The sequence below is a fragment of the Tripterygium wilfordii genome, chromosome 5, assembly GCF_013401445.1.
Source record: "Tripterygium wilfordii isolate XIE 37 chromosome 5, ASM1340144v1, whole genome shotgun sequence".
Classification (NCBI taxonomy): domain Eukaryota; kingdom Viridiplantae; phylum Streptophyta; class Magnoliopsida; order Celastrales; family Celastraceae; genus Tripterygium; species Tripterygium wilfordii.
The window spans coordinates 1,182,327-1,207,513 of record NC_052236.1 but is presented as its reverse complement, the minus strand read 5'-3'; the positions used below and the strand labels follow the sequence as shown (position 1 = coordinate 1,207,513).

General features: G+C 37.3%; 1 protein-coding gene across 4 annotated transcripts; it reads right to left on the bottom strand.

Moving 5' to 3' along the window:
- Positions 1-307: 307 nt before the first annotated feature.
- LOC119998657 (ENHANCER OF AG-4 protein 2-like) lies at positions 308-23,989 on the bottom strand. Of its 4 annotated transcripts, none has more exons than XR_005468278.1 (13): positions 23,363-23,989; positions 22,493-22,569; positions 16,736-18,679; positions 16,139-16,646; positions 15,273-15,381; positions 14,878-14,990; positions 14,236-14,423; positions 12,631-13,312; positions 12,039-12,543; positions 10,798-10,893; positions 10,575-10,675; positions 10,159-10,365; positions 308-645 (listed from the first exon to the last, which is right to left on the bottom strand). XR_005468278.1 is itself a non-coding variant. In XM_038845993.1 (12 exons), exons 1-11 carry the CDS (start codon positions 23,471-23,473, stop codon positions 10,605-10,607), a joined length of 4,404 nt encoding a protein of 1,467 aa, XP_038701921.1. In that variant the 5' UTR covers positions 23,474-23,989; the 3' UTR covers positions 9,980-10,365; positions 10,575-10,604. The 4 variants fall into 4 exon arrangements, 1 of the variants encoding a protein (XP_038701921.1); XR_005468280.1 differs by having other exon boundaries at positions 308-600; XR_005468279.1 differs by lacking the exon at positions 308-645 and adding an exon at positions 8,508-8,569.
- Between the last annotated feature and the right edge of the window lie 1,198 nt (positions 23,990-25,187).

Here is a 25,187-nt window from a genome sequence, read left to right as displayed (position 1 = left end):
GAAACTATAGGATCATTCCAGCAACCTAAGACCGGTCCAAAGGCCACACAAACATTGAGCAACCACAAAAATTTCGAATGAAACTTTACTTGCAGGTCTCGTTGGTTATCAAGACTTGCATATGGACCACTGTATAGCACATTTTAATGAAACTCTGCTTGCAATGTCTTAATTATTGTCCAGGTTTGCGCATGAGCCACTGGACAGTGGATATAGGCATCAACTAACACAATTGACAAAACAAACAAGCTAAGTATATCTCAAATGTCCCCCCCCCCCCCCCCCCCCTAATTTGGTCTACTCCTTTGCTTCTATATGTAATCTAATTATCAGCATTCAAGTAACTTCAAAAAAGTTAAGCCAATCAAGAGCAATCTGAAACTCCAAGGTACTCATAGAAACTAATATAAGGTGAAAGAAAGAGAATAGCTAACCACATTTCCTCCATAACTCCATTTGCGTAACCCAGTATCAGACTACAGTGCAATTCTAGGAGAAGCATCCAAATGTTAAAGTTGATTGAATTCGACTAGAGTGATCTGAACTCCATCAATGTTGTCAAGTATTGGACAATGCAGTAAGCTAACATCCACTTCTTAGCTGGAAATAACACCTAGTAACATCAGCAATTTGATACTCCATAAACTGTCAAATGATGCAAGAATGTGAATATTAAGGTGTTAGACATTGAGTATGGCAACAGAGTATCTATAATTTTGAATATGAAATCATATTCAATATATATATATATGTGTACCAACATGGTACGTGTTCAATGATGCATCGTGGAAACGAAAGCAAATCAAACACAATGTTGAAACACAGTCCATCTTTTGAATGGAAAAAAAAAAATTTGAATGGAAAACACAGTCCATCTTGTTGCTAAAATGGCATTTGGTATAATTACCTTTAAAGGGACTCAGATAATCGTACATCAGAACTATTTTCTCTCAAAACAAACATTCTGACAGTTATTTTGAGTACTAGAAACCATGTAAAATATTTGAGCCTCTTGTCTACACCCAAAAGTCTAAACCTTAGCCCGCATCTATTTGAAACACCAAAGACAAGCATTTAACATTGTATGGTTGCCAAGATCTTTAACAGTTAATTTACACCATACGTCTCTGATAAGAAATGGTAAAGAAAAAACTCGTAAAGCATGACATCACTCTCCCCTTCTCTTCTTCCACTCAAATACTTTGATCCAAGTTACAAACATATTGCACCCACAAATTAATAGTGCTAGAATAATATTTGCAATACAGAAATGCTAACTTTTCACCAAACACACACCATTACTGATTCCACCCCGAAGGACTATGGAGCTTTCCAGATGAATTTCCACATCTTAACAGCAGACAAATGTTAAAAGATCACAACACATCATTAAATGTAAATTTTTCAGCATCACGGTACAGGAAGATAATAAGAAATTCCTTAAAAGTGAACCAAACAAACTACACCATGCTGCTCCACTTGTTCATAGATCATTATCATCATCAATTTATTTCCAAACATTTTTGTGGTTCGCTAACTTATTCATATCTGCTAAAATTATACCATAATTCGCACAACCCTGGGAAATACTGTGAATATTGAGACTCTTGCTGTTGTTCTTGGATGTGGTGTTAGCAGCATGCCCTCTAGCTATCTTGGGCTTCCCTTGGGTACTAAATATAAAGACAGAAACATATGAAACTCTCTGGTTGCAAACTTTGATAGAAAACTCTCTGGTTGGAGGAGAAATTGCCTCTCGAAAGCGGGGAGGCTAACTCTCATTAAAAGCACACTGTCTAATCTTCCTATGTACATGACGTCTACACTCCCCATCCCTTCCTCTATTGCAGGGAGAATAGAATCAATTACGTGCAGATTTTTGTGGGGGGATTCTGTTGAAAATAGAAAGATTCACTTGATGAATTGGAAGTGTGTCAAGCTTCCTAAAGAGGTTGGAGGCCTTGGAATTAAGTGCTTGGTCACTTTTAACAAGGCGCTATTGGGCAAATGGCTATGGAGATTTGCCATCAATAGAGATCACTTGTGGAGGAAAGTTATTGTCTGCAAGTATAGCACGGACATCAATGGCTGGACTACAAAGCAAAACAATGCTCCATATGGCTGCAGTATGTGGAGGACAATAAGGAAAGGTAGGGATGATTGGTTTGCTGTAACTTACTTCCAAGCTGGTCGAGGCAACTCAATCAGTTTTTGGAATGACCTTTGGGCAGGAGATGCATCTTTCAAGAATTCTTTCCCTAACCTTTACACTTTAGCTTGCATGAAAGAGGCTACCATAAGCCAACTCCTATTTTGACTTCCCCAGAGCCTTCGGTAGCACAGTCGAGACAGCGACGGGTTCTCTGCCCCTACGGGGGGGGATGGAGCGACAGAAGTTTTGAGAATTCAAGAGAAGGTCACGGCGAGATGAGCCGTTTATCATTACGATAAGTGTCAAGTGGAAGTGCAGTGATGCACCTGGGATTTCATTTTCCTTGGATGTGGCTCTGGAAGTCTAAAGCTCCCCCTAAATGTGTTTTCTTTTGCTGGGAGGTCATCTGGGGTAGAATTCTAACTTTGGACAATCTGCAAAGGAGAGGTTTTATTCTCATGAACAGATGCTGCCTTTGTAAAGTGGATATGGAATCAATTAATCATCTCCTATTACACTGTCCATGGTCTATCAAAATTTGGACCAATGCTCTGAGGATGTTGGGCATTTCTTGGGTGCCTAGTGCTACTATTGACAAGGAATTGATGGCTTGGATGGCTACAGACAGGGACAAAAAGAATAGAAAGTTCATTCAATTGATGCCAATGTCTATAATGTCGATGCTTTGGCTGGAGAGAAATAGCAGAATTTTCAATAACCAGGAATCCTCAATAGACTCATTCATAGGCAGCTGGTTTGAGTGTCTTAGATTTTGGGGTTCTTCTTTCTTTGAGAGTATTTTTGATAATCTGAATATGTCCCCTTATAATCTGTTCGGGTTGCACCCCCTTGGTGCATGAAATGAATAAATTTTTTCCATTCAAAAAAAATAAAAATACTTGCCTCTTAAAATAATTTTAAATGGATAACATATTAATGAAAATACAAGAAAGCACCGATAATTACTCTTCCGCATAAAGGTAAAGAGTTAAATTAATATGAAATGGTAAAAGAAAACCTCCAAGAACTTTCTGTTTTCCCAAAAAACAAAAACAAGAGTTTAAAAACAAAAAGAAAAGTAGTTTAAAGTTCAAACAACTGCGGTGTGTCCATGAATCATCTAGAACAGAATCATCAATACAAGAAAAGGGCATCATCAATATAAAAACTTAAGAGAATTATATCCCACAATTTAAATAAAATATCTCAAAAAACAAACATAATATTCCAAACTCAAGTCAGAAAACATTTGAAAGCAACAGTCAAAAAAAGGTAAACAACTCCTGTGCACAATGCTCCCGCAGTGAGCAGGGTCGGGAACAAGCAGGATGTACGCAAACCTTACCCCACATAATATGTGGAGAAACTGTTTTCAGGAATTGAACATGTGACCTCTAGGTTGCACCCTTGAAACTCTACTATTGGGCCACATGCTCGCCAACCACTACATGCAAAATCGAATTCCAAAAACTGAAAAGCATAGTTTGTATATTGTTGGATTGTCCAGCCTAAACGTGAGGAGAGTGTTAAAATGTATATAAGATATGCGAAATGCCCCAACCCAACAAGTCAACTTATTGCGTTGAATGACAAAGTAACTAATCTTAACATTTCTCATTATCTAGTATTCGCTTGAATTCTTAACAAATCACATTCACACAAACAAAATTCAGCCCACCAAAAACTACAGACGAATTTTCAGCAACCAACATTACAAATTTAGAAAATTCAAACCGCCTGATCAATTCCAAATGCCATAAATATGGAACTCATATATCAGCAAACTCCAAAATCCACAAATCAGCAACTCCAACATCCCCACTCAATCTCAGATGTAACCAATTCGATGTTATGATCAAAACATATGGAAAAATAAAAAACTAATGCATGTGCATGAAATTATAATGAATTGAATGAGGACTACGGCCAACAATGACATCATGCGTGAAGAAAAAGACTACTTATTTGTGGTCATGCACAAACCTTCCCATAGTTTACTTTTAATCAGGAGGGCAGAGAGCTTATACTCGAGAAAATTCAGTATGAACAATACCAATGTGCAACGAGGAATGCATTATACAGAGGTAGCCTGATAGGTAGCATAGTATTCCACAGTAACTACAAATGTTGCTCTTGGTTTTAGGCATTATTGTGAACTAAAAGCAAGGCTATAATGTCTATACAGCAAGGCTAAAGGACGAGAGAACTAGACGCCATCTAAGAAGATAGACTGAAGGAAATTGTTTCACTATCTAGAAATTGCTATAATGTTTATGCAGAAAAATTAGAGCATGCTCATTCAAACTACATAATGTGAATAAATTATGATGTATCAATTCAGGAGTGAAGATGACAAGGAGAGAGGTAGTGGTGGCTTGCTCCTTATGAGTTGTACATGGAGCAAGGTTCAATTCCCCCCCTTCCTCAGAAAATTAATAGCATAACCCGCAATTTATCCGGGGAAAAAAAGAGAGTAAAGGTGACCACAATCCAATCAAACTATAATGATGATGAGGATGATGCACCATTCTTGACAGAGTTAGATTCAATTTACTTCATATCAAGAACTTACAACAAGACAAGTTCAGGTTAATACAACTGCTTCTAAGAAACGAACGTCACCAGAATCCCATACACCTGATTAGCTATATAATAAAAATGACAATGATGATGATGACGACAACATATATTTGAGCAATAATTTTACATTTCAAAATGTTACAGCTCCAATTCAGTCATAAAGTAAACGGTTATGATTGTGCACCATATGCCACAAATACGCCAGACCTCAAATATCAAGACCACATCACTGTTTCAGATCCTCTTTAATGCACAACCACACAAAGTAACAGGACATATCAACATAGTATTCTTTCCACTGAAGTGGAAAAAAGTTAAAATTGCACCCCAGGAAGAAGTAGCAGATTACGAAGCACACATCAGCATTTATACAATTTTTATTCCCCGATTATTGTTAATAATATATCACTTAATATTTAACCAGACATGTAACAAAATCATGCTTCAAAAACTTTAACGAAATTCAACATTTAAATTAGTTCAAAATAATTATTTCATAAAAAATTAAATGATTAATAGGACACCTTATTGTCCTACTCGATTCCAGAGGTCCCACATAAACAAACCCAAAACCCAACACCTATATAACCATACAGGAAAATAATATGCTACCCATGCTTATTTTTCATTAGAAACACATTCCTCCAAGCGGAATAGAAAACAGAAGGAACCAAGCAGGGATCACATAATGCAGTGATCATACAACTGGTCCGTAATACATCCTCGGGAAAGTATCCTCTCTAAAGATCCAATAAGACATCTGACAGATTCCTAGGTGTATTCCACGCCAAAGTTCAGCATCACACATTGATTATAAGAGATATAGCATTCACTGGCACAAAACCACATCTATAGTTTGCTAAGATCATCAATATACAGATAGTAGCGTCAGAAACCTCCCAGATCAGCATTCATGCACGTGCATAAGCTAAATCTCACTTACCATGCTTGAAAGTTGTATCTTTACATAGTCCCTAGCCCAAATAAAATCGAGCAGCTTCTAGCTGATGTCCAAGACCATATCACTCCTTACAAACATGAATCCAATAGTGTTATGCAAGACCATATCTCCACTGTACGTTATTTTGAATTATCGTGACAAAAAATGCAACTAGACTTAGAGACTCAAAGCCTCTAATGCATGTGAAGACAATGGAGGAAGGCTCTAGAGTCAAACCAATATCTAATAGACATATGAATCCAGGAACACTCTAAGGCCTCTATAGGATTGAGGATCAAGAAACGAACAAGAACAATTCTTTTATGTTCAATCTAACATAATGGAAAAATCTGAAGAAGACATTACTAACAGTACTCAAACAACATGGACAAGACAAATAAGTGACATAGGAATCTTAAATGACAGGAAGCTTGTAACCAAATTGAAAGAAATTCTGATAAATGGTAAAAGAAAAGCTACTACTAATAATTCAGTGCATTCGACATTTAAAAAACAACATGGTCACAACATGAGGGCAGCTCAAATGTACAAGAAAACTGATTGAATATTAGAGTTATTGTGCCAATAATAAACAGACCATATCTGAAGCCAAAGAGCCAATATTCCAACGACACAAGAAACTAAATCAAACAAAAAAAAAACATAATGATTTTATCTTAAAATTAATCAAACCATAAAGGCAGAAGTATTAACTATGGCCAATGATAATAACCATTGACTATGAACACTAGAGGCCGCCCACACACTAGTTTGCGCTCTTTAAAAGTACTACAGTACAGAATCTTGCAACTTGAGATCATAACTTTTAACTGGAAAGAAAGCCTTTTCAGAAGGGATAATGAATTTGATGACAAGCAACAGAGGTTGGGAGAGGTTAACTTACATCAGTTAGTTAAGTTACAGGGCAGACCCACTCTTATCTAAAGTTACTACATCCAATTTGCCAGTGTAATCCACGTCTCTATTCCCTATCCCGGGATCCGTTAGCAAGTGTTTAGAAGACATCCGAAACAGGTTACTTTGGGGAATTTCGGATGAGAAAAAAGGATATTCTTATGAATTGGGGAATTTTGAAGCAATCGAAGAATATAGAAGGCTAAGGGATTATGTCTCTAAGAAATTTCAACAAGGCCCTTTCGGGTCAATGGCTACAGGGTTTTCAAAGGAAATACGGCTGCTCATGGAAAATTAGTGAAGCCTATGGTTAGCGATTATGGTAGAAAATTAGTGAAGGTTGAGAAGAATGGGTTGCCTATGCTACTTTCATTGCCGGGAGAGAGAATAAAATTTACTTTTGGAAACACATTTGTGTGCACAACCGCCCTAAAAACATCCTTCCCAGCCTTTAGTGTGTTGGCTGCCATCAAAGAAGCAAAGCATAGGGATAACATTACCATCTCTAATATTGAAATTACTTGGCAGATCATGTTCAAAACAGAGGCTATAGTAGTGAACCCTATGGCGAGGGATTATGGTAGAAAATTAGCAAAGGTTGAAAGGGTTGCCTATGATACTTAAATTGCAAGGAGAGAAAATAGAATCGACTTTTGGAAGCACATGTGGTGAGCACAACTGCCCTAAAAACATCCTTCCTAGCCTTAAGTTTGTTGGCAGCAAACAAAGAAGCAAAGCAGAGGGATAACATGACCATCTCTAATTGGCATATCATGTATTGAACTAATTGGCATATCATGTTCAATACAAAGGCTAAACTGGGAGCTGGAGCTCTTCACAATGTTTTTGAATTCGTGTACAAAATAAAACCAAAGCACAACACTGAAGATCACTTGATTTGGAGGGGCGGCCCTCACAAGTTTAAATCTTTCTACTATTTTCGTAGCTTTCTTCTGGAAGGGGCAAACCTGATTTCCCTTAAAAGCAAATTCGAAAGAACAAAGTCCCCACCAAGGTTGTTATCTTTTCCTGGGAAAACTACATGGGACTTGGGAAAGGATTCTAGAGAACCGTCAAATGCAAGCTTTGCAATGGCTAGTATAGGTGCTTCCTGGGTGATAGAAGGTTCTTGCATATGATTTTAAGCAGCAGTCTCTTATTGGGCAGTGAACAGTAACTTCTAGTGGGAAATGGGGATACTGGTTATTAGGCTTAAATTAGAGCTGAAAGATTATTGAGGCTTTGAAAATAAGAAATTGAAGGCTTGATATCGTCATGAACAGATCTGGAGCTGTTGCAGAATTACAGAAAAGAGGAAGAAAAAATATAGATACCTAACAATCATATCTAGAGTTCCCTGGCATCACACCAAGGGATGATTGCATCACACAATCAAAAAGAAAATTACTAGCTGAAAAATCATCTCAATATATCCATTCATCGTCATCCTCATATTAGGGAGATTACATCTAAATACATAGAGTCTATAGAGTAATTCTAATTCTATGTGGTCTTCCCTAATAGAACTCCAAAAAGAAAACTAATTAGGACGCTCCTTAAAAAAAACTAATTAAGACTAGGATCTTTTCTTTATAACAGGCAAGTTTGGCGGTAGGGAGGTTTCAACTCATGACCTGATATTAGGTCAGAGAGATGAAATGCCAACTGCAAGTGGTAGAATTCCAGTTAAGAGTTAAGTCTAGAACTTCATTCAACAAAATAAAGTGACAAAACAGCCAAAATAACCAATTATTAATTATTTGTGAAATTCCAGAAAAACCTGAAAACCCTAAAAGTACTCCTATTCATAAATTTTAAAGCTAACTCAATAAATCTGGCATGAATCTTATCTAACTTGAAAAGTATAAAAATTAGACTCAATATTTAATCAGAAAAGACAATGAGGTTCCAAATAAACCATGGTTCTTGGATCTTTCAATCATTGAATTTTCTTCTTCATCATCTGCATCACTATGTAAGCCCTGAAATGAAACAGCAAGATACTTAATCCTTCACCGCAAGTGAGTTAGTGATCTGAGAAACATTTCTCTCAGCTTTATTGATATGACATGGGTACTAGAACGCTGAGGAAGCTGAGCACAAAGCTTGGAGTAAATGCAAAGGAGCAATAGAGTGTGCCAGACTCTCATCAGATCAGTACCCCTAGCCATCTTTTGGAAATTGGAATCTTGGAAAGGAATGAATAGAAGAGCTTTTGAAGGAAAAGAAACTCGATTTTGGTGTCGTTGAAAATCGATGGCTGCACAAGTTTTGTTCTTGGTTTAGTGGCATTGGGTGTAGATGAAAGTGTTATTTTGATGTTTTAAATCTTAGCTATTGGAAATAACCTCTTTACTTTATGGAGGCACTCATGGCGAAAAAGAACCTAAGTCATTGATTTCTCTCTAGATTCATGCAGCCAACCCCAAAAGTTTGGGAAAAGGCTTAGATGCTTTATGGAGGCCCTCCCTTCATGCCAGTTTAAATCAATTCTCTTGCTACCAATTTGTTATGTTACATGAAACAAATACATAGGATTCTAAACCAAGTATGACATATCACCTACCCAAATGAGAGAAATTATTCACTGCTTAGCATCATCAGAAACAAACAGAGGACTCTGGATTTCTCAAACTCTCAAGGTGGATGCAATGTCTAGAATGGAGGCTACATCATCCTCACACTACAGAAGCACATGACTTAGTAATTCAATACTCTTAAGTGCATCATAAACTTTGAAAAAAAACCTTCAAATCTGCAAATAAAACTTTAATTGTTGGTTACCACCTCCAACTTGTCAATGCAACTTTTTTCTTAGCCACCTATCAAACTTGAACAACTAGAGACTACAACCAGAACACTGTGCTAGGCATGCCCAAATAAAATTGATTGATCCTTTAAAATCACCAAACTTAATCCTTTACACAATGCAAAAACTCAGAGAGCACCTACAAATAATAACTCATCTCAAAGTCCTCAGCTTCTGAACACGAAATATCATTAAGTCGTACAATCTAAGGCTTAGTTTGGTATTTCCGGTGCTTATTGAAACTACTTAAAGAGCAGCTTATAAAAGCTTTTTCAATAGTGAGTTTAACATTGCTTGTTTAGAAATTACTCTCATGAGAAATGGTTTTTGTTAAATATTTTAGAAGAGAGAGGCTACTTCTCCTTCTTGTTGGGTGCTAGCTTTTGCATATTGATTTGAAAGACGTCTCATCGTTTGCAATAAGACAATTTTAAAATTTCGTAGAACAAACTTTTATGATCTTCTATAATCCGCTTTCGATAAGCACAAGCAATTCCAAACAAGTCCTAAATTCATTATTTAAAAAATGCTTTATAAGCAAGTTGGCCCATGCCAACAAGCGCTTAAAAATAATACAGCAAGGTAGTAGATAGGCACTACAATAATCCAATTATTCAATCAGTTCAACGAAATAAATCCAAAAACAAGGAAGGAAATAACTGCATCAAATAAGAATTATTGACTTCAACCTTCCCTTGAAACAAGTTCCCTTATATCATTAACTTAGTATAATAACAAAACATAAGAAACAGATGTACTAACCAAGTCAGAAAAATGGACCTATACTTCAAAGCCAACGTTCGGTGGATACATTGTCAGGAAAAATTACAATATACAGAGTCCTGCCAAGAGTGTCCACAAGTTCTCTAGCATTGCTTCAAGTGGCTGATAGAATTTGTCCATGACAAGGACCATCTGAGGAGGAGATATTATAATGCATATCCATAGCCTTTCGCAGTGACCACAGAACTGAGGAAAAAATCACAAGAAAAAAATATTAAAAATTGATCAGGAGGGGAAGGGGGGGGAGAGAGAGAGAGAGACCATTAACATGGGTTCCTCCATACTATCAGGAGATAGGTATACCCGTTGACACACTCTTTCTTATCTCTCTTTTGCCTCAACCCCATAAAAATTAAAAGTCTAAATATTGTTGGATGGAAGCAAAGAGAACTTACATGAGTTGTGAATAGGCTTCAGGGACATTCTTACGTTGGTCTCCAACAATTAAGGGCAGGCATGTCCGGTCCACATGGCAAAATCTGCGAAACACCATGCCCTACAGAAAGATAACCATCAAGCATTTCGTTGATAGTAACAGGACCTCGAGCGAAGGAAGGTATATAAAGTAAAGATAAAGCAAAATAAACCAGTGAATCACTGTTTACAAGGCAAGTGCACCTGGGTTTGGAGCACCAGCTTGTAAGTTGTTAGGCACAGGATGCTGAAAGCTCATGTTATTTGCAGATGGCCTTTCCAGGGGTGGTCGAAAGTAACCTGCCACATATGGCTTTTTAACTATTGGAAAGAAAATTTTCATTGGCCAAAGGTACAGAGAATTATCATAGATGTCACACTGAAAGCATGGGTACATAAGGAATTACGTGAGCTACCATAGCAAGATGTGATTCAACATTAAACATGGAGGTTGTACATGCATATGCTTGTTCAAAGTCACACTTGTAGAAAGAGACCACCTATTTCACATTTTTACCATAAATCCATCCTACTCGTGGAACTCTACTTGCCACCTTTCAGATGTTAAATTTAGAACCAACTAGAAATATACATTTCAGATCCAATAATATTATTAATGTAGAGTTTAGATCACTAGCATCATTTCCAACTCAAATCCCTTAAAAACAAGATTATTCGGAAAGCATTCATCAGCAAAACTGGCACAACCTTGTAACCTCACAGCAGGAACTCCAACCACAGAATCATTCAATTTCAAGGCAAGCCAACAATTAAAAAGGTTCGTACATCAAGTGAAAGACAAAAGTTACCACCATCAAGCATGTCAAATCTAAGCAATTAGATCAGTTTTAAAGTATAATTAGCAAAAGATTCATTCCACTCATTTTCATAATGGTTTGGATAAACCCTTAAACTCTCAACCTCACATTCATTGGGATAAAGGCTTCGATGATGATGATAGCATCCATCCTATTACAAATAAGGTTGGAGAGGTAACTTTAAAACCCAATGCATAATTTCAGTCATTTCCAGCAGAGAACTGGAGGTATTGAACCACAAAGCCAATTATGAGTGATAACATCATATAAGGTGAACTAATAGCTTTAGCAACAACCAACTCAAGTCCCCAGCAACAGTCCCACACAACATATAGTAAAGAAAAATATTACATTGAGCAGTAGTATCAGTTGGGTACAGCTTCATACTCTCAAGGTAAGTGATGAACGGAATTCAAATAAAAACTACACACTGCCAAAACAATTATAAACATAATCACATCAAATAAGATGAATTAATAGATTTCCCCCTCCCTATTAACATCAACTTGAACTTCACCAAAGATACAACAAAGAAAAATATTACTTAGTGCAGGAGTAAATGTTGAGAACAGCTTTGAACTTTCAGGTTCACCATTAAACGACGAAAGGAAAATAAAAATAACACACCTTCATGGACATATGAGGGCCCCGAATTAGATGGAGTTCTCCTTCCACCCATCCACATCCCTCGTGAATTATCTGCACTAAATTCACTAGATACCATCCTCCGTTGTTCATCAGTAGGGACAAATCGCCTATGCCCATCAGGATGAGATGGTAAATGATATGGAGGGGGATAAGAATGCTGAGGATGCTGCTGATTTGCAGGATTTGGATAAGAGAAATGGTTGGATGAAACTTGAGGAATGCTTGGATGCAAAGCTCTTTGCACAAAAGATGTAGTACTTGGTTGAAACTGTGGACTTGGTTGAGAAGCTTGAGGGTTTAAATACATGTCATTATGTCCATAATCCATTCGCCTTGAAGAATTAAATCCGGAAAGTTCTTGAGAACTGCAAACCCCTGTTGGCACAAAGTAAGGTGATTGCTGTGGGAACACGTCAGTTTTTGTAACAGAATCAACATGAACACCATGTGAACTATTTCCAGAAACTGGGCCAATTTGGTTACCCTGCATATAGAAAAAATAAAATGGCATAAGTATCAAATATCAATCCACAAACAAAAAAAAAATAACTAAAAAATAAGCCTAACTTACTCCAGAAGAACAAAACTCATGAGGTACAGGTGCTTGATATGCCAGCTGCGGTGAAGACCGAAGCGGTGCTGGAGGGTGTAACAATGGTTGGGCCAGCAATGCAGGCTGAGTTGGTACTGATGGCTGAGGTATAACCGAAAATGGAGGCCCTGATGGTGGTGGTGGACGACCTGAAGGTGCTGCTGGAGGGGGTGGCTGTGATGGAAGAGTGGGGGGAGGTGGTGGTGGGGGTGATGGAGATGATGGGGGTGGAGGCGGTGGAAGAGTTGGGGGTGGGAGAGGTGGGGAAGGAGGCAAAGGTGGGGGCAGAGGAGGAGAGTCCGGCGGTAATGGTGGTGAACCCTCTGGTAAGGGGGAATTATTTGAAGCTGACTCCACTATCCTATCCGACCCCATACGCTGTGAACCCAATTCGGAAACACAGCTTGCAAACAAAGGTCCATCATCCTTTGAGTGTCCAGAAACATCCTCCATTTCTAGCTCACCATCCACGTCCTCTAAGATGCAATGCCGCTTGTCATTTGGAGTAACAACAAGAGTTTCTGATTCTCCAATCACAGAAGGTGGTTCATCTGGTGATAAATCACCTGCTTCCCTGGGGAAATTGCTTGGGAAATCGTCTTCATCATCTTCAAATACACGAGAAGACAAAAAGCCGCCAGGCAATTGAAATGTAGCATTACTGATAGATAACCAAAAGAAAACAAGCGGTCAGTGCCTCACCAATACAACGTAAAAACTGAGGAGGAAAAAATGGTAACATCAAATCTATAAATTAAGATGAACCTTATTTGCACCCCCACTTTTGCTAAGTACACCCCATTCTAAATAAACCCCAGCTTAAATTAAAACAATTATGAGTTCACCCCATTTTCTCTCTTTTTTAGATTTTACTACTTGCACCCTGTCCATTGTAGTGGCAGCCATTTCTCTACCCTCCCAACCTTCTCACCTCTAGTGCTCACTTGACCTCCAGTGCTCACCAAGTTGTGCACAAGGTCATCACAGGCAAGTATACAACCGAGGGTCTCGAGGTGTAGGTCGTTGCACCAGTTTGAGAGGAGGTATTTGGGGCATAATTTGTTAAAGGAGGAGGGTTTGGAGTAAGAGACCGAGGAGCGGTGTGGGTTCAAAGCGGAAAGCAAGTGATGATCTTGGTGAGGTAATTGGTGGCTTGAGATCGAGAAATAAAATGGGTAATGTTGGTTTGAGCAGAAAAGTGGTTGACCGCAACAAAAATGGGGATTTGAAGGAGAAAGATCATGGTGGGGATAAGGCGAGGCAAGGTGATGTTGCTGCAGAATGGGGAAGTGGTAGGTTGAGGAGCATGGCTTTGAGGAAGAGAACAAGCACTGTTGGTGAGGTGTTGCAGAGGGCAAAGCCAAAGCAGAAGAGAGACAAGGAAAACGAAGGAAAAAAAGAAATAGTAAAGGGGAATGGTAGGGTCAGGAGGGGTGTGAATAGATGATGAGTTTTTATGATTTTTGGGGTGTACTTAGCAAAAGTGGGGGTGCAAATAAGATTCATCTAAATTAAAGAGAGGAGACAGACATAACATTGAGCCATTCTCTCAAAACATGGAATTTAAGTAAAAAAGGTTCTGACCTGCCATACTCATCAACAAGCATGCCCTCCATTTCTCTAATGGGATCATCCACAGCACGTTCAGCTTTAGATGGTCGTTTAAATGAAAACCCAGAACCTGTTTCTTCATTTGAAACCCCAAAATCATCCATATAGCGCTTCAGTACGGATTCAGGAAGGATTTTTCTCTCAAGCCACAAACGCAAAACCTGGTAAAGAAAACACATCACATTTTATACAGAACAAACACCCTAGGATCCGAACTGATATTGAAGTAAAAACTATTAATATTAGTTACTTTGTCATTCAACACAATAAGTTAACTTGTTGGGTTAGGGCATTTTACATCATATATATATATATATTCTAACACTCCCCCTCACGTATGGGCTAGACAATCCAATGGCCCAACACGTGCACAACAAACGAGGCCCAACACTAGGGCTACTCTCGCACAAGGGCCACACTTGGGGGCAACAACAAACACATGCAAAGGCCCACACTTGGGGTGACAACAAATGGGGGTTTAAATTGCGGAAGCTAAGGTTTGAACCCGAGACATCCTACTCGGATACCATGTTAATATTAGTTACTTACCCAATACGTTATCTTGTTGGGTTGGAGCTTTCACATCATATATATATATTCTAACAAAAACAATACCTTCATACACTGACGGCGATTTTCACGAGCACCAGATCCAGGAGGAACAGCAGCACCCAGAAGGCGGGGCAGAGCTGCTTCAATCGTAGGGACGTAAGAAACTCCAGCAATACCTGAATTAAAAAACAGGTATAAAAATCACATCAGGACATAACACGAAATAATATGACAATTAAAAGGAAAAGGCACTCAACAAATATTCTGTTTTCAACAAATTATCAACAGTCATGAGAATGACAAAAGAGTGCAGGCCAAGATCATTATACACAGACATATAGAAGTTGACAGCACTACCAGTTTGCCACATTCTTTGACCCTTCTTAATATTAAAAAAGAAAAGCATCCAGCGAAACGTTAACTGATATACCTAATATGTGTGAGAGAGAGAGAGAGACCTTTATCCTTATGGGAACACTGGGTGATCGAGTCCACGAGAAAGAAGAGGTCAACTTTACGATGAGAACTAGGCTCACTCTCCAACTTCCGGATGAGAAGTTCCACAACCTGCAGAAAAGGCATGAATTGTAAACTTTACACATATACAGATGAAAACCAAGCAAGAGTCAAAATCATCTTTATCATCGTTAATCCACATAAGAAATAAAGTGAGGATCCATCATATAAATTTTACTTCGAAGAGTCTTTCTATTAATTCTCTTACTAAATTTCCTTCACAAATACAAGAGAGTTTACCATAATGGTTGTCTACCTGCAACAACTATCCTCATGATGATGAATTTTTTTGTTCAGGAAAAATTAATCGACTGAGTAGCCACCAGCTAGAAGACTTCCTTGGTCAAAATGCATCCCTTTCAGATTATCACCTCCAAAAAACCCACATTGACCTTTAACTTTGAAGCTATATGAACTCCACAAATTAAGACAAAATAATTTCTACACCGCTCGGTGATCTAATAAAAAAATTGATCATTCCCTCAAAAAAACAACTCTTTCTATAGCCCACCATCACCCACCATGATCCAAAGCCAATAAGCAACATCTGAGGTTCTTCCTTAATAATCTCCAAAAGATACACAAACTCATAATAAAGTGATAATCAAGTATATTGCAAGTAACGTGAAAAGCAAACAGCTTGTGGAACCATGCAACCACATCTGAAAAGCTAGCCACCTAAAATCCGAGCGATTAAATATAGCGGAACAAGAAGATAATAATCGACTCATGACAAAAACAAAGTAAAGGAAGTAAAAGTAAAGTTACACAACTAACCAAGAACGCAAACTACTTACTGATTTCCTACCTCATTTGCAATACCATATTTGGCACAATCAATTGCATGACGAGTTGCTCTTCCAATACTTTCTTTAGTTCTTGACAAAGTTTCTATCATTCCTTCGAAAGAGTCACGGGCTACAGCTGCCTCAGTACCACCACTCAGTGAACCTCCAGCAGACCTATATCCTGAACTAACTCTCCTCTCCTCCACTTCCTCGTTATCAGGTTCATTTCGTGATGCTGACTGATGGCCATGAGTTGATGGTGAAGTAAAAATAGTTTGAGATACCTGTAACTCAGCCTGTAAACTGGTGCCAGAGAAATAAGGCTGAAGTTTAGAGGGGCTGGGGCTATGTCCTTGGGTATCAGTGGAAGGGGCAAAAGAAGAAGGATTTGCAAGAGAGAATTGTTGCGAGTGAGCTTGTTTCCTTTTGGCCTGAGCGGCAGCTATAAGATTCTTCATAGAAGTAACAGTGTCGGCCGTCTTCGAGTCGATCAATAAACTAATTTTATCTTCACGACCGGCTTCAAATCTGCAATGGCAACATGTAATTAAGATTATAACTACAAAACAACCACTTGAAAAAGGAACACTAATTATTTGATAAATAACCAGGCATACATTTCAGAAGATGAATGATATCCAGTTGAGGTTTCAGTTACAACAGTAGGCTCAGTCAACCGTGATATTGTTTTTGGGAAGGTTCTTGGTCTTTCTCCAGAAGAAGTTTGCCTACTTCTTTGACTTGCTACCTCGTTTTGGCTAGCATTCACAGGATGAGAAATCACTCCCAAACTATTATTAGACACAGCCGAGGCCTTTTTCTGACTGCCAGTACCAGCAACTTTAACCTGAGCTTTAATAGTTTTATGCTGCTGAACAATTGGTTTGGAACCAGGGAACAAGTGAGGAGACTTCTTAGGGGAAATAAGGACTGATTTTTCCTTCGGAGAAATCAAAATTGATTTGACCTCCTTGGATGATGAATGCTCTGGTTCTGATTTTACCGGACTAAGAAAAGCACGAGTATCAGGTCTCTCTAATCGGTCCAGTAACAGAGACTCATTGGTAAATTGCAAGGATGATTCCTTTGAAGCAATGTGCCTAAGACATGTGGGATCCTTCGCACTCTGCTCAGCATTAAGGGAACTAGCATATTGTGTTTCAGCAGGTCTTGAAGTTTCACAAACAGATGTAGGTGCTTTAAAATTTCCGCCCAATCCCCCATGAACTGGAGTTTTGGGGTTATCATCATCATCTTCCTCAATTCGTACTGCTCTCCTCCTTCTAGGAGGTTGAGTAAGCAGAATTTTATTGCTACTGGAATTCTTCAGCTCCAGAGAACTTTTGTCTACTGGATCTTCAGATTTAAGAGTGGCAGAATCAGACATGGCCTCAGAGGCACGTCTTCGACGCTTTGTCAGTGGAAGTACGGTTTCATCGCCAGAATCATCAGATCCAGCATTAACTTTTTGCGCTGGATCTTCTGATTTAATTCTTGATGTAGATCTTGTCAACTCTGATTCTTGCATTCCAGCAGGCTTAGAACTTGCTGAATCTCTCTTCACGGTTTTCTGGTGAGAACCCTTCATGGCAGCATCACACCCATCAATCCGCTTAGCCCTTTTGGTTGGATGGAGAACCTCATTATCTCCCTGCACTGGTTTTCCAAGTCCAGATTGAGCTCTCTTTTTCTTTTCCAAGAGCTCACTCTTTAAACCAACATTTTTCTGTATTTCATGTGATACCTTGGAACTTTTTCTGGCCTTCGCTAGGTCTATCGCTTTCTTATTGCCAGTGATATCAGAATTTGATTTGACAGCATCCGGGGAACAATCCTTCATGCGCCCAACAGAGGAAATTTTGCCGCTTATTCCATCTTTCAACAGCTCATCTGAATCCAGAACATCAGTACGAACACCAGAACTATTAGCTTTCAATGAAGCTTCCTTCGAGCTACTACTTTTTCCCCTTCTGGAAAAACCTACCAACTTCTTTGACTTGTGACCATTTGCCACTGCCTGTCGCCCATTATCAGGCTGCTGAATACTTTTAACATCAATAAGATCACCAGCCGAATCATCCTTTACTTTGGAAGGACTGGCCCCACTAGACATGGACAATGCTTCCTCTGCTTGTGCATAATCAGATACATTAGCTTCATTTCCAGAAGATGTAATCGGAGATGCACTGTCATTTGCTGGGCATGAAACAGTTGGCTTTTCGTCTTCACTCTCAGGTTCAACTTGTCGGTAAGAGTTGTGCTCCAACTTAGTTCCAACATCACTTAATCCTCCATGTTTCACTGGACCTGCTTCATCTTTTAACTCAACTTCTATACCATCATCTTCTATCCTATCAACAGAAGGAAACTCGCAACCAGGAGCAGACCTATCAGTATCGCCTCTCAAAGCGCTCGGTTTTTCTTTATGCAACTCTTCAAATGCTGCACATATCTCCTTCACTGCTTGGGAAAATAGCTTGGGTTTACCTTGACACCGTGAAATCAATTTACTCTTTGCCTCATTCGTGAATGCCTCAATATCGGCAGGGCCAACAAAAGCACTGTGAAGTGAATAAAATAAAACTGAATGAGAATCAAAAGTAAAATCAACAGCCAACTCAACTTAATATCAAAATAAGCAGCAGAAACACACAGAATATTCCATGAGATAAAAGCAAACTAGAAATATTATTTAAGATACTGCTTCAGTTATTAACTCAAAACCGAAGGTTCCCATGCCGGTTATGGTAAACAAAGCAAACCACCAGTACAGCCCAATTGAAAATAGACTGAAATGCATCCCCATATTCAGTTTCACAAGCAAAAAACTAATAAAGTGACAACACTAACATATTTTAGTTAAATAACCTACCAACGAAACATAAGTGAGCCTGGGAAGCAAATCTCCCTCAAATGCAAGAATGAATATATAGATCCACACATAGTGTGTAAATCTCGGTTGAAAAATAGTTGTAGCAAAAAACTGAAGAATAAATTACATCGATATTAACTGTACAATTTAACTCGTGTGTGATGATGTGTGTGCTTGCGTGCTGGAATTTCATACAGCTCTCGGGAATAAATAACGATTCCTCAATACCAGAAGCAAAGTTTTTTTCTATAGCATTAAGCATCCTAAAGATAAGCGTTGAGAGAATATATAAATGATGTGAAATGCCCCAACCCAACAAGTTACTTATTGTGTTGAATGACAAAGTAAGTAATCATAACATGGTAGCAGAGCAGGAGGTCTTGGGTTCAAACCTTAGCTTCTACAATTGAAAACCCCCATTTGTTGTTGCCCCAAGTATGGGTCTTTGTGTGTGTTTGTTATTGCCCTAAGTGAAGGTTTTGTGTGAGAGTAGCTCTAGTGTTGGGCCTCGTTTGTTGTATGCGTATTGGGCTGTCGGATTGCCCAGCCCACATGTGAGGGGGAGTGTTAGAGTGTATAAGAGATATGAAATGCCCCGACCCAACAAGTTAACTTATTGTGTTGAATGACAAAATAACAAATCTTAGCAATAATATGAGCAAAATTCAAGATATAGTCAATGACGCTGAGCAGATCTTAAAAATTTGTTTCCATGCAGGGAGGAATTCAGAAAATTAACATGGTTAAAGAGAACCAGATATGCTCGTAGTTCCTCGCATAGAACTTCAAATATATTTAACAATGAGTGCTCTGTTAGAGATGCCGCACCTGATAATGGACTCAAATATAACAGTTTCAAGAACCTAGCAATGTTGGCGCACTCTGATGAAATAGAATCCGGAAATATTTTAAAACAGATCTTAATACAGAAAGATAGAGAAATCCACAACCCCGCAAAATCTCACATACAAACGCAGAAATTACAATTTGTTAGTTAAATTCAACAATTTGCCCAAGAAAAACTAAGAACAGACTCCCACCACCATCCACACCCACCCTAAAAACCAGATACAGATGAAGTTTTATTGCCAATCAAGGATTAAATTACAAAAGCCACCATCGTCTACCTCTATCTCAAGAACAAGAAATGCATAACATCATTTCACGCATTTTACTGTTTTTGATGTTTATAAAACCAAAACCTGCGGATGATCAGGTTTTGTTATCTGTTTTCTGGAAACATTTAGCATAAACTATTTCTTTTTTTTTTAAAACACATCACATTGTTCATCTGTCAGCAACGCAAATAGTCAATCATCACAAACATTAATTGCACCAAACATAAGAAAAGGCCACAGCGCCGTTGAGTTATAGGTCTTCAATTCAAACGATCAATCTGTCAAAAACAAAAGGCAAAACCGTCCACACCTCCCAAAAGTACAACTCACTAACAAAAGGTTTTCATGGAGAAGTGTGGCTCATAACAACCATATAACAACCATCCACACCTCCCAAAAATAAAGTTGGGTCTATACTAGTGCGTAGTGACAATCTATGTTTCAAAATCATATTTGTGCATTAATGAATACTCAAATTCAAAAGTTTATTTGCGGGGATTCCATATTGCTTCCTTTCAACTCATTCCAATTTTTGAATTGAAATGCATTATTCAGATCCCAACTTATTAGGTAAAAATTTGAATTGGGATATAGGAAGAAGAACAAATTTAAGTTTAGGAAATTTTGGATTCATTTCATGTCATGGTTTATTCTCGAGGAACTTCACACAGATCAAAATACATCTTTGGAATTTTTTTTTTGAATGGAAAACTTTTATTAAAAGAAGCAACACAGGGGAGCAACCCCCAAATCACAAAGAAGAACAGTTTAAAAGATCAAACACACTTCCAGGGAGATAATAAGTCCAAAACTTAAGACAATCGAACCAAGTATCAATGAAACAGTCTAAGGAGGATTCCTTGTTGTTGAATATTCTGTTGTTTCTTTCCTTCCAGATCTGCCACATCACTGACAAAGGAATAAGCCGGATGAATTTCCTTTGGAATTAGTTAACGGGAAACAATTCATAAGAGATTTTAGGAGAAAATCTAAGTGATTCAAGGAAAATAATTGTTTTGTTTCAATTAGGGTGTGTCAACAGAAAAACAGAATTGTGGATTTCGTAGAGAAAACCAGATGAGAATGGTTAAAGAACGAATAATATTTATCGGCAGAGATGTCTGTTGTAGTTGGGTTAGAGACAAAAGATATTTGATCCAAGTTGAAGAAGAAGTGTTTTAAAGGAAATAAAAGAATAACGTAAAATAGAAAAATTATTTCTATGGTTTATGACAATGCGTATGCATGTTGGAAACGGACTATATATTTTTAGAAATTAAGCAGACCTTAAAGTTTCTTGTTCGCGCACCCCCCCCCCCAAAAAAAAAAAAACTCAGCCACCTCACACCCACTTACCAAACCCCCAAAAAAATTGAAGGAATAGCCTAGCCTTATATAGGATTTATCAGCGATCAATGTGGTTGCAAGTGTTTTTCAATTAAGTATGCATGAGCATAGAGTTTGAGGGTTTAATGTTCTGATTCAAGTTTTTCTGTTGCAAAAAAACCATCCCCCCCCCCCCCCAAAAAAAAAAAAAAAGGGCACCATAAAATAGTAAATATGGAATCCAAAAACAAAACAGCATTAAGGTCCATGACTTCAGCAACATGCATGAGAACAAGCTTCTAGATGTGCTTACAAAGCATGTGGAACAATTTAATCACTTTAGATAATAGCAACTTCCAAATATATTCACTCTGCAATTTTGTTATTTTAATAACCAAATAAAAATTTAGTAACTCCCTCAGAATCCCAACATATAGAGCCAATACCTTCAGAAAATGTATCCATGATGCCCCTAAGTTATGATCTAAGCACATTTACCTTTCCCTGCAAAGTTGACTGGATTCTAAACAATCTATATTACATCTCTTTCAAGCCATTAAATATCATTAGGGATATCAGAAACCATTAAACAACTGAGAAATCACCGGCTGACCCAAAAACTTAAGCTAACGGGAATGATGGCCATTTGATTATTTAACTAGAGCTCTTAACATTGCCCCCTAAAAGGTGAACCAAACTTAACCTTCAACCTAAGAGGCCAAACAAGGACACTCTAACCCAAGAACTAGCACTAGCCATCATGTGCAAACACCATTTAACCACAAGCTTTGAGTTGATGATAGGGTGATCATTCAATTATTTAACCACAATAATGTATGTTAGAACTAGCCACAAAGAAAAAGTCCATCAATATCAACATTTTTTCTTGGGTGCTTTCCAGTCAAAAAGAAAGTAATGAGTTTTTGCATTGAATGGAGAATCTTCACAAATACAGCTTCTAAATAGATAAATGAATTTGAGAAACTAGATAATATTACCTTAGAAAAACTAATTAAATTTCACGGTGCTCATAAATTTTTCAAAGAAAAAGTACTTACATTTCTTCAGTTCCAAAAAATTGAACAAAATATTTCTTCGGGTCAGCAGATTTATCCCAGTCTTCAGGCCGGCTTATCTGAAAGTTCAGAGCCCTAAAAATTTTTAGAAACAGAAACACCTGAATAACATCAAATATCAAAATGGAAAAATGAATTGAAAGCAAGGAAATCAACTGGAACAGCTATTGACCTAGTAAAAAAATACTCAATTGCACACACATAACTGCAAATTACTCAGTTTTTTGAAAAAAAAAATATTTATCAACTTTCAATCAATTTGAAAACTCAACAACCATGTACCATAAGCTCGTAATGCCCTTGAACCAATCTTTCATTTACAACGCTATAATATCATATCATAAAACTATCTAACAGTTCAACAGTCATCTCCAAACTAATTCAATATGAATTTAACACAAAATTCCCTTTCCATCATAATCATCAGGTACCATCTAAAACAAAGAATTCTTAAAAGAAAGAACAAAATGCTAAAAATTAGATAAATACAATTACAAGGAGATTTCAAATAAAGGAAACCCTAGATCACCATAGCATTCGAATAATACATCAACAAAGGCAAACACATACAAGAAAAACGATTTCCAAAATAATCAAATAGAGAGGCAACTTCAATAGAAAAACAACTTTAGATTCTTTAGAAGTCAATACTGCTAGCTCCAGAAGTCGGAAAAGTTACTCTCAAATATCAATCTACTTAACACAGTCACTCATAATTCTTACATAAAAGAAAAATAATTGGAGGAAACCCAATTACGCCAAAATCATCTTCGCCACCAAACCCCACCACCAATTACATAAATCAAAACTATAGCGGAAAAAAAAAAAAAAAAACAAACAAGAAAAGCAAACCTTAGCCGGCCAGAAGGGGTGTCCCTTGACCTTGGCGAGAACGAGATCGCCCAAACTTAACTTTCTATTGCCCTTAGCCTTGTTCGCTCCTCTTTTACGGCCCGGAGCCATAGGCACTGATCACGCAAAGACACGCAACCCCAAAAAAACACAAAATCCTCAAACACCGTTGTACTCCCAAACAGGCAGCGCACCGAATCGAATCAAGAAATCCAAAACCCCAACAAAAATCCTGGAATGCTAGCCAGAATCCAACCGGCAACCACCGGTCCGGTAGGGTTCCAGCGAGGGGATTACTATAGTATTTGAATACGAGAAACAGAGGGTAGGTTTCGCATTAACAACTGTGGGGAGAAGGAAAATATTGAGGCGGTCGAGAGAGACGGAGATGGGAAGAAGAGAGTATCTGAGCAAGTATTGGATGCAGGTTTAATTTTGATTTTTTGAGATTTTAATTGGACTAGTTCGGGCATTCACGCTACCGGTGGTGCGCGATCGAGCGAGGATTGTCGGCGGTTACGCGGCGTATATGGTTCATGTCTTTTTCATTCGTTCTCGTCGTCTCGATTGTATATTGGGTTCATAAGCTCAAAATCATTCTACACAATATTTAAAATATATAATGAAATTTCCATATTTTAAATGTTCTTTTTTCTTAAGCTCATAATCTTGATTGTATTAAATTACTCGATAAATTAAGTAATTGAAGTCCGTAAACACTCGGGCCACCTGAAATATGGAATACAATCAATAGGACTAAAAAGCACAAATCTAAAAACGATCATCCCGGGACGCTCAAAGACAACACCATATTATACAATAAATATTCTTGATTCTTAATCATTTACTTCTTATTATAAAATAAATATGATTTATTTTTTAATGTAAGAATTTTTACACCACAATTATTACCATAAGCTTCATAATGTATCACAATTTTGTTTTTGTTCGTTTTCTTTTCTTTTTTAAATAATAATTTCAAAACTTTTTAGATCATTTCAAATAATAATAGTTTCAAACTTTGTTAATTTATGTTATATAATAGTATAAAATTTTAAAATAATAATTTATTTATTTCAAAAATTAAATTTAATTACTAATATAATTTATTATATAATAAATAATTCATTTATAATTTATCCTTACAATTATAAATATTTATATAAAATTAAAAATTACAAACAAAATAGAGTTTTCAATTTATTATATAACAAATAATAAATTTATAATTTATACTTACACTTATAAATATTTATATAAAATTAAAAATAGCTTTAACAACTTATAAGAAACATAAAAAAAATAATCCTTGTACCAAACATTATTAACTTATTTTTCATAACGTATTTTCTACTGCTTCTAAGCTAGTGTTGAAAATAATAAAATAAACTCTATTAGTCTAGGGCATAGCTTGATTTTACAAGGCAAGTTGGAATATTCATTGTTAGAACTTAGAAAAGAGAGTATAATAAAAATTGAAAAATGAAAACATATAAAAATAACACAATACAAGAAAAACTCTCATAGAAGAGAGAGAGAGAGAGAGTAAAATAAACATAGAAATATAAAAAATAGAATTTTGAAAAATAAAAACATAGAAAGAACAACACATGCAAGAAAAACTCTCATAGTGCCTACAAGAAGTCCATTACTGAACCTTTTAACCCAGAAGATAAATGTGCTATGTTTTCAACTTCTAGTGAGCAAGCGCCAACCCCTGGTTTTGGCCTGCAATCATGTCAACTCCATCGACTTTGTATGGTTATTAGCCGATAAAAGAACTCTATTGATTAGAGAAAGAACAAAAGATTTTAAAGTTGAGTTT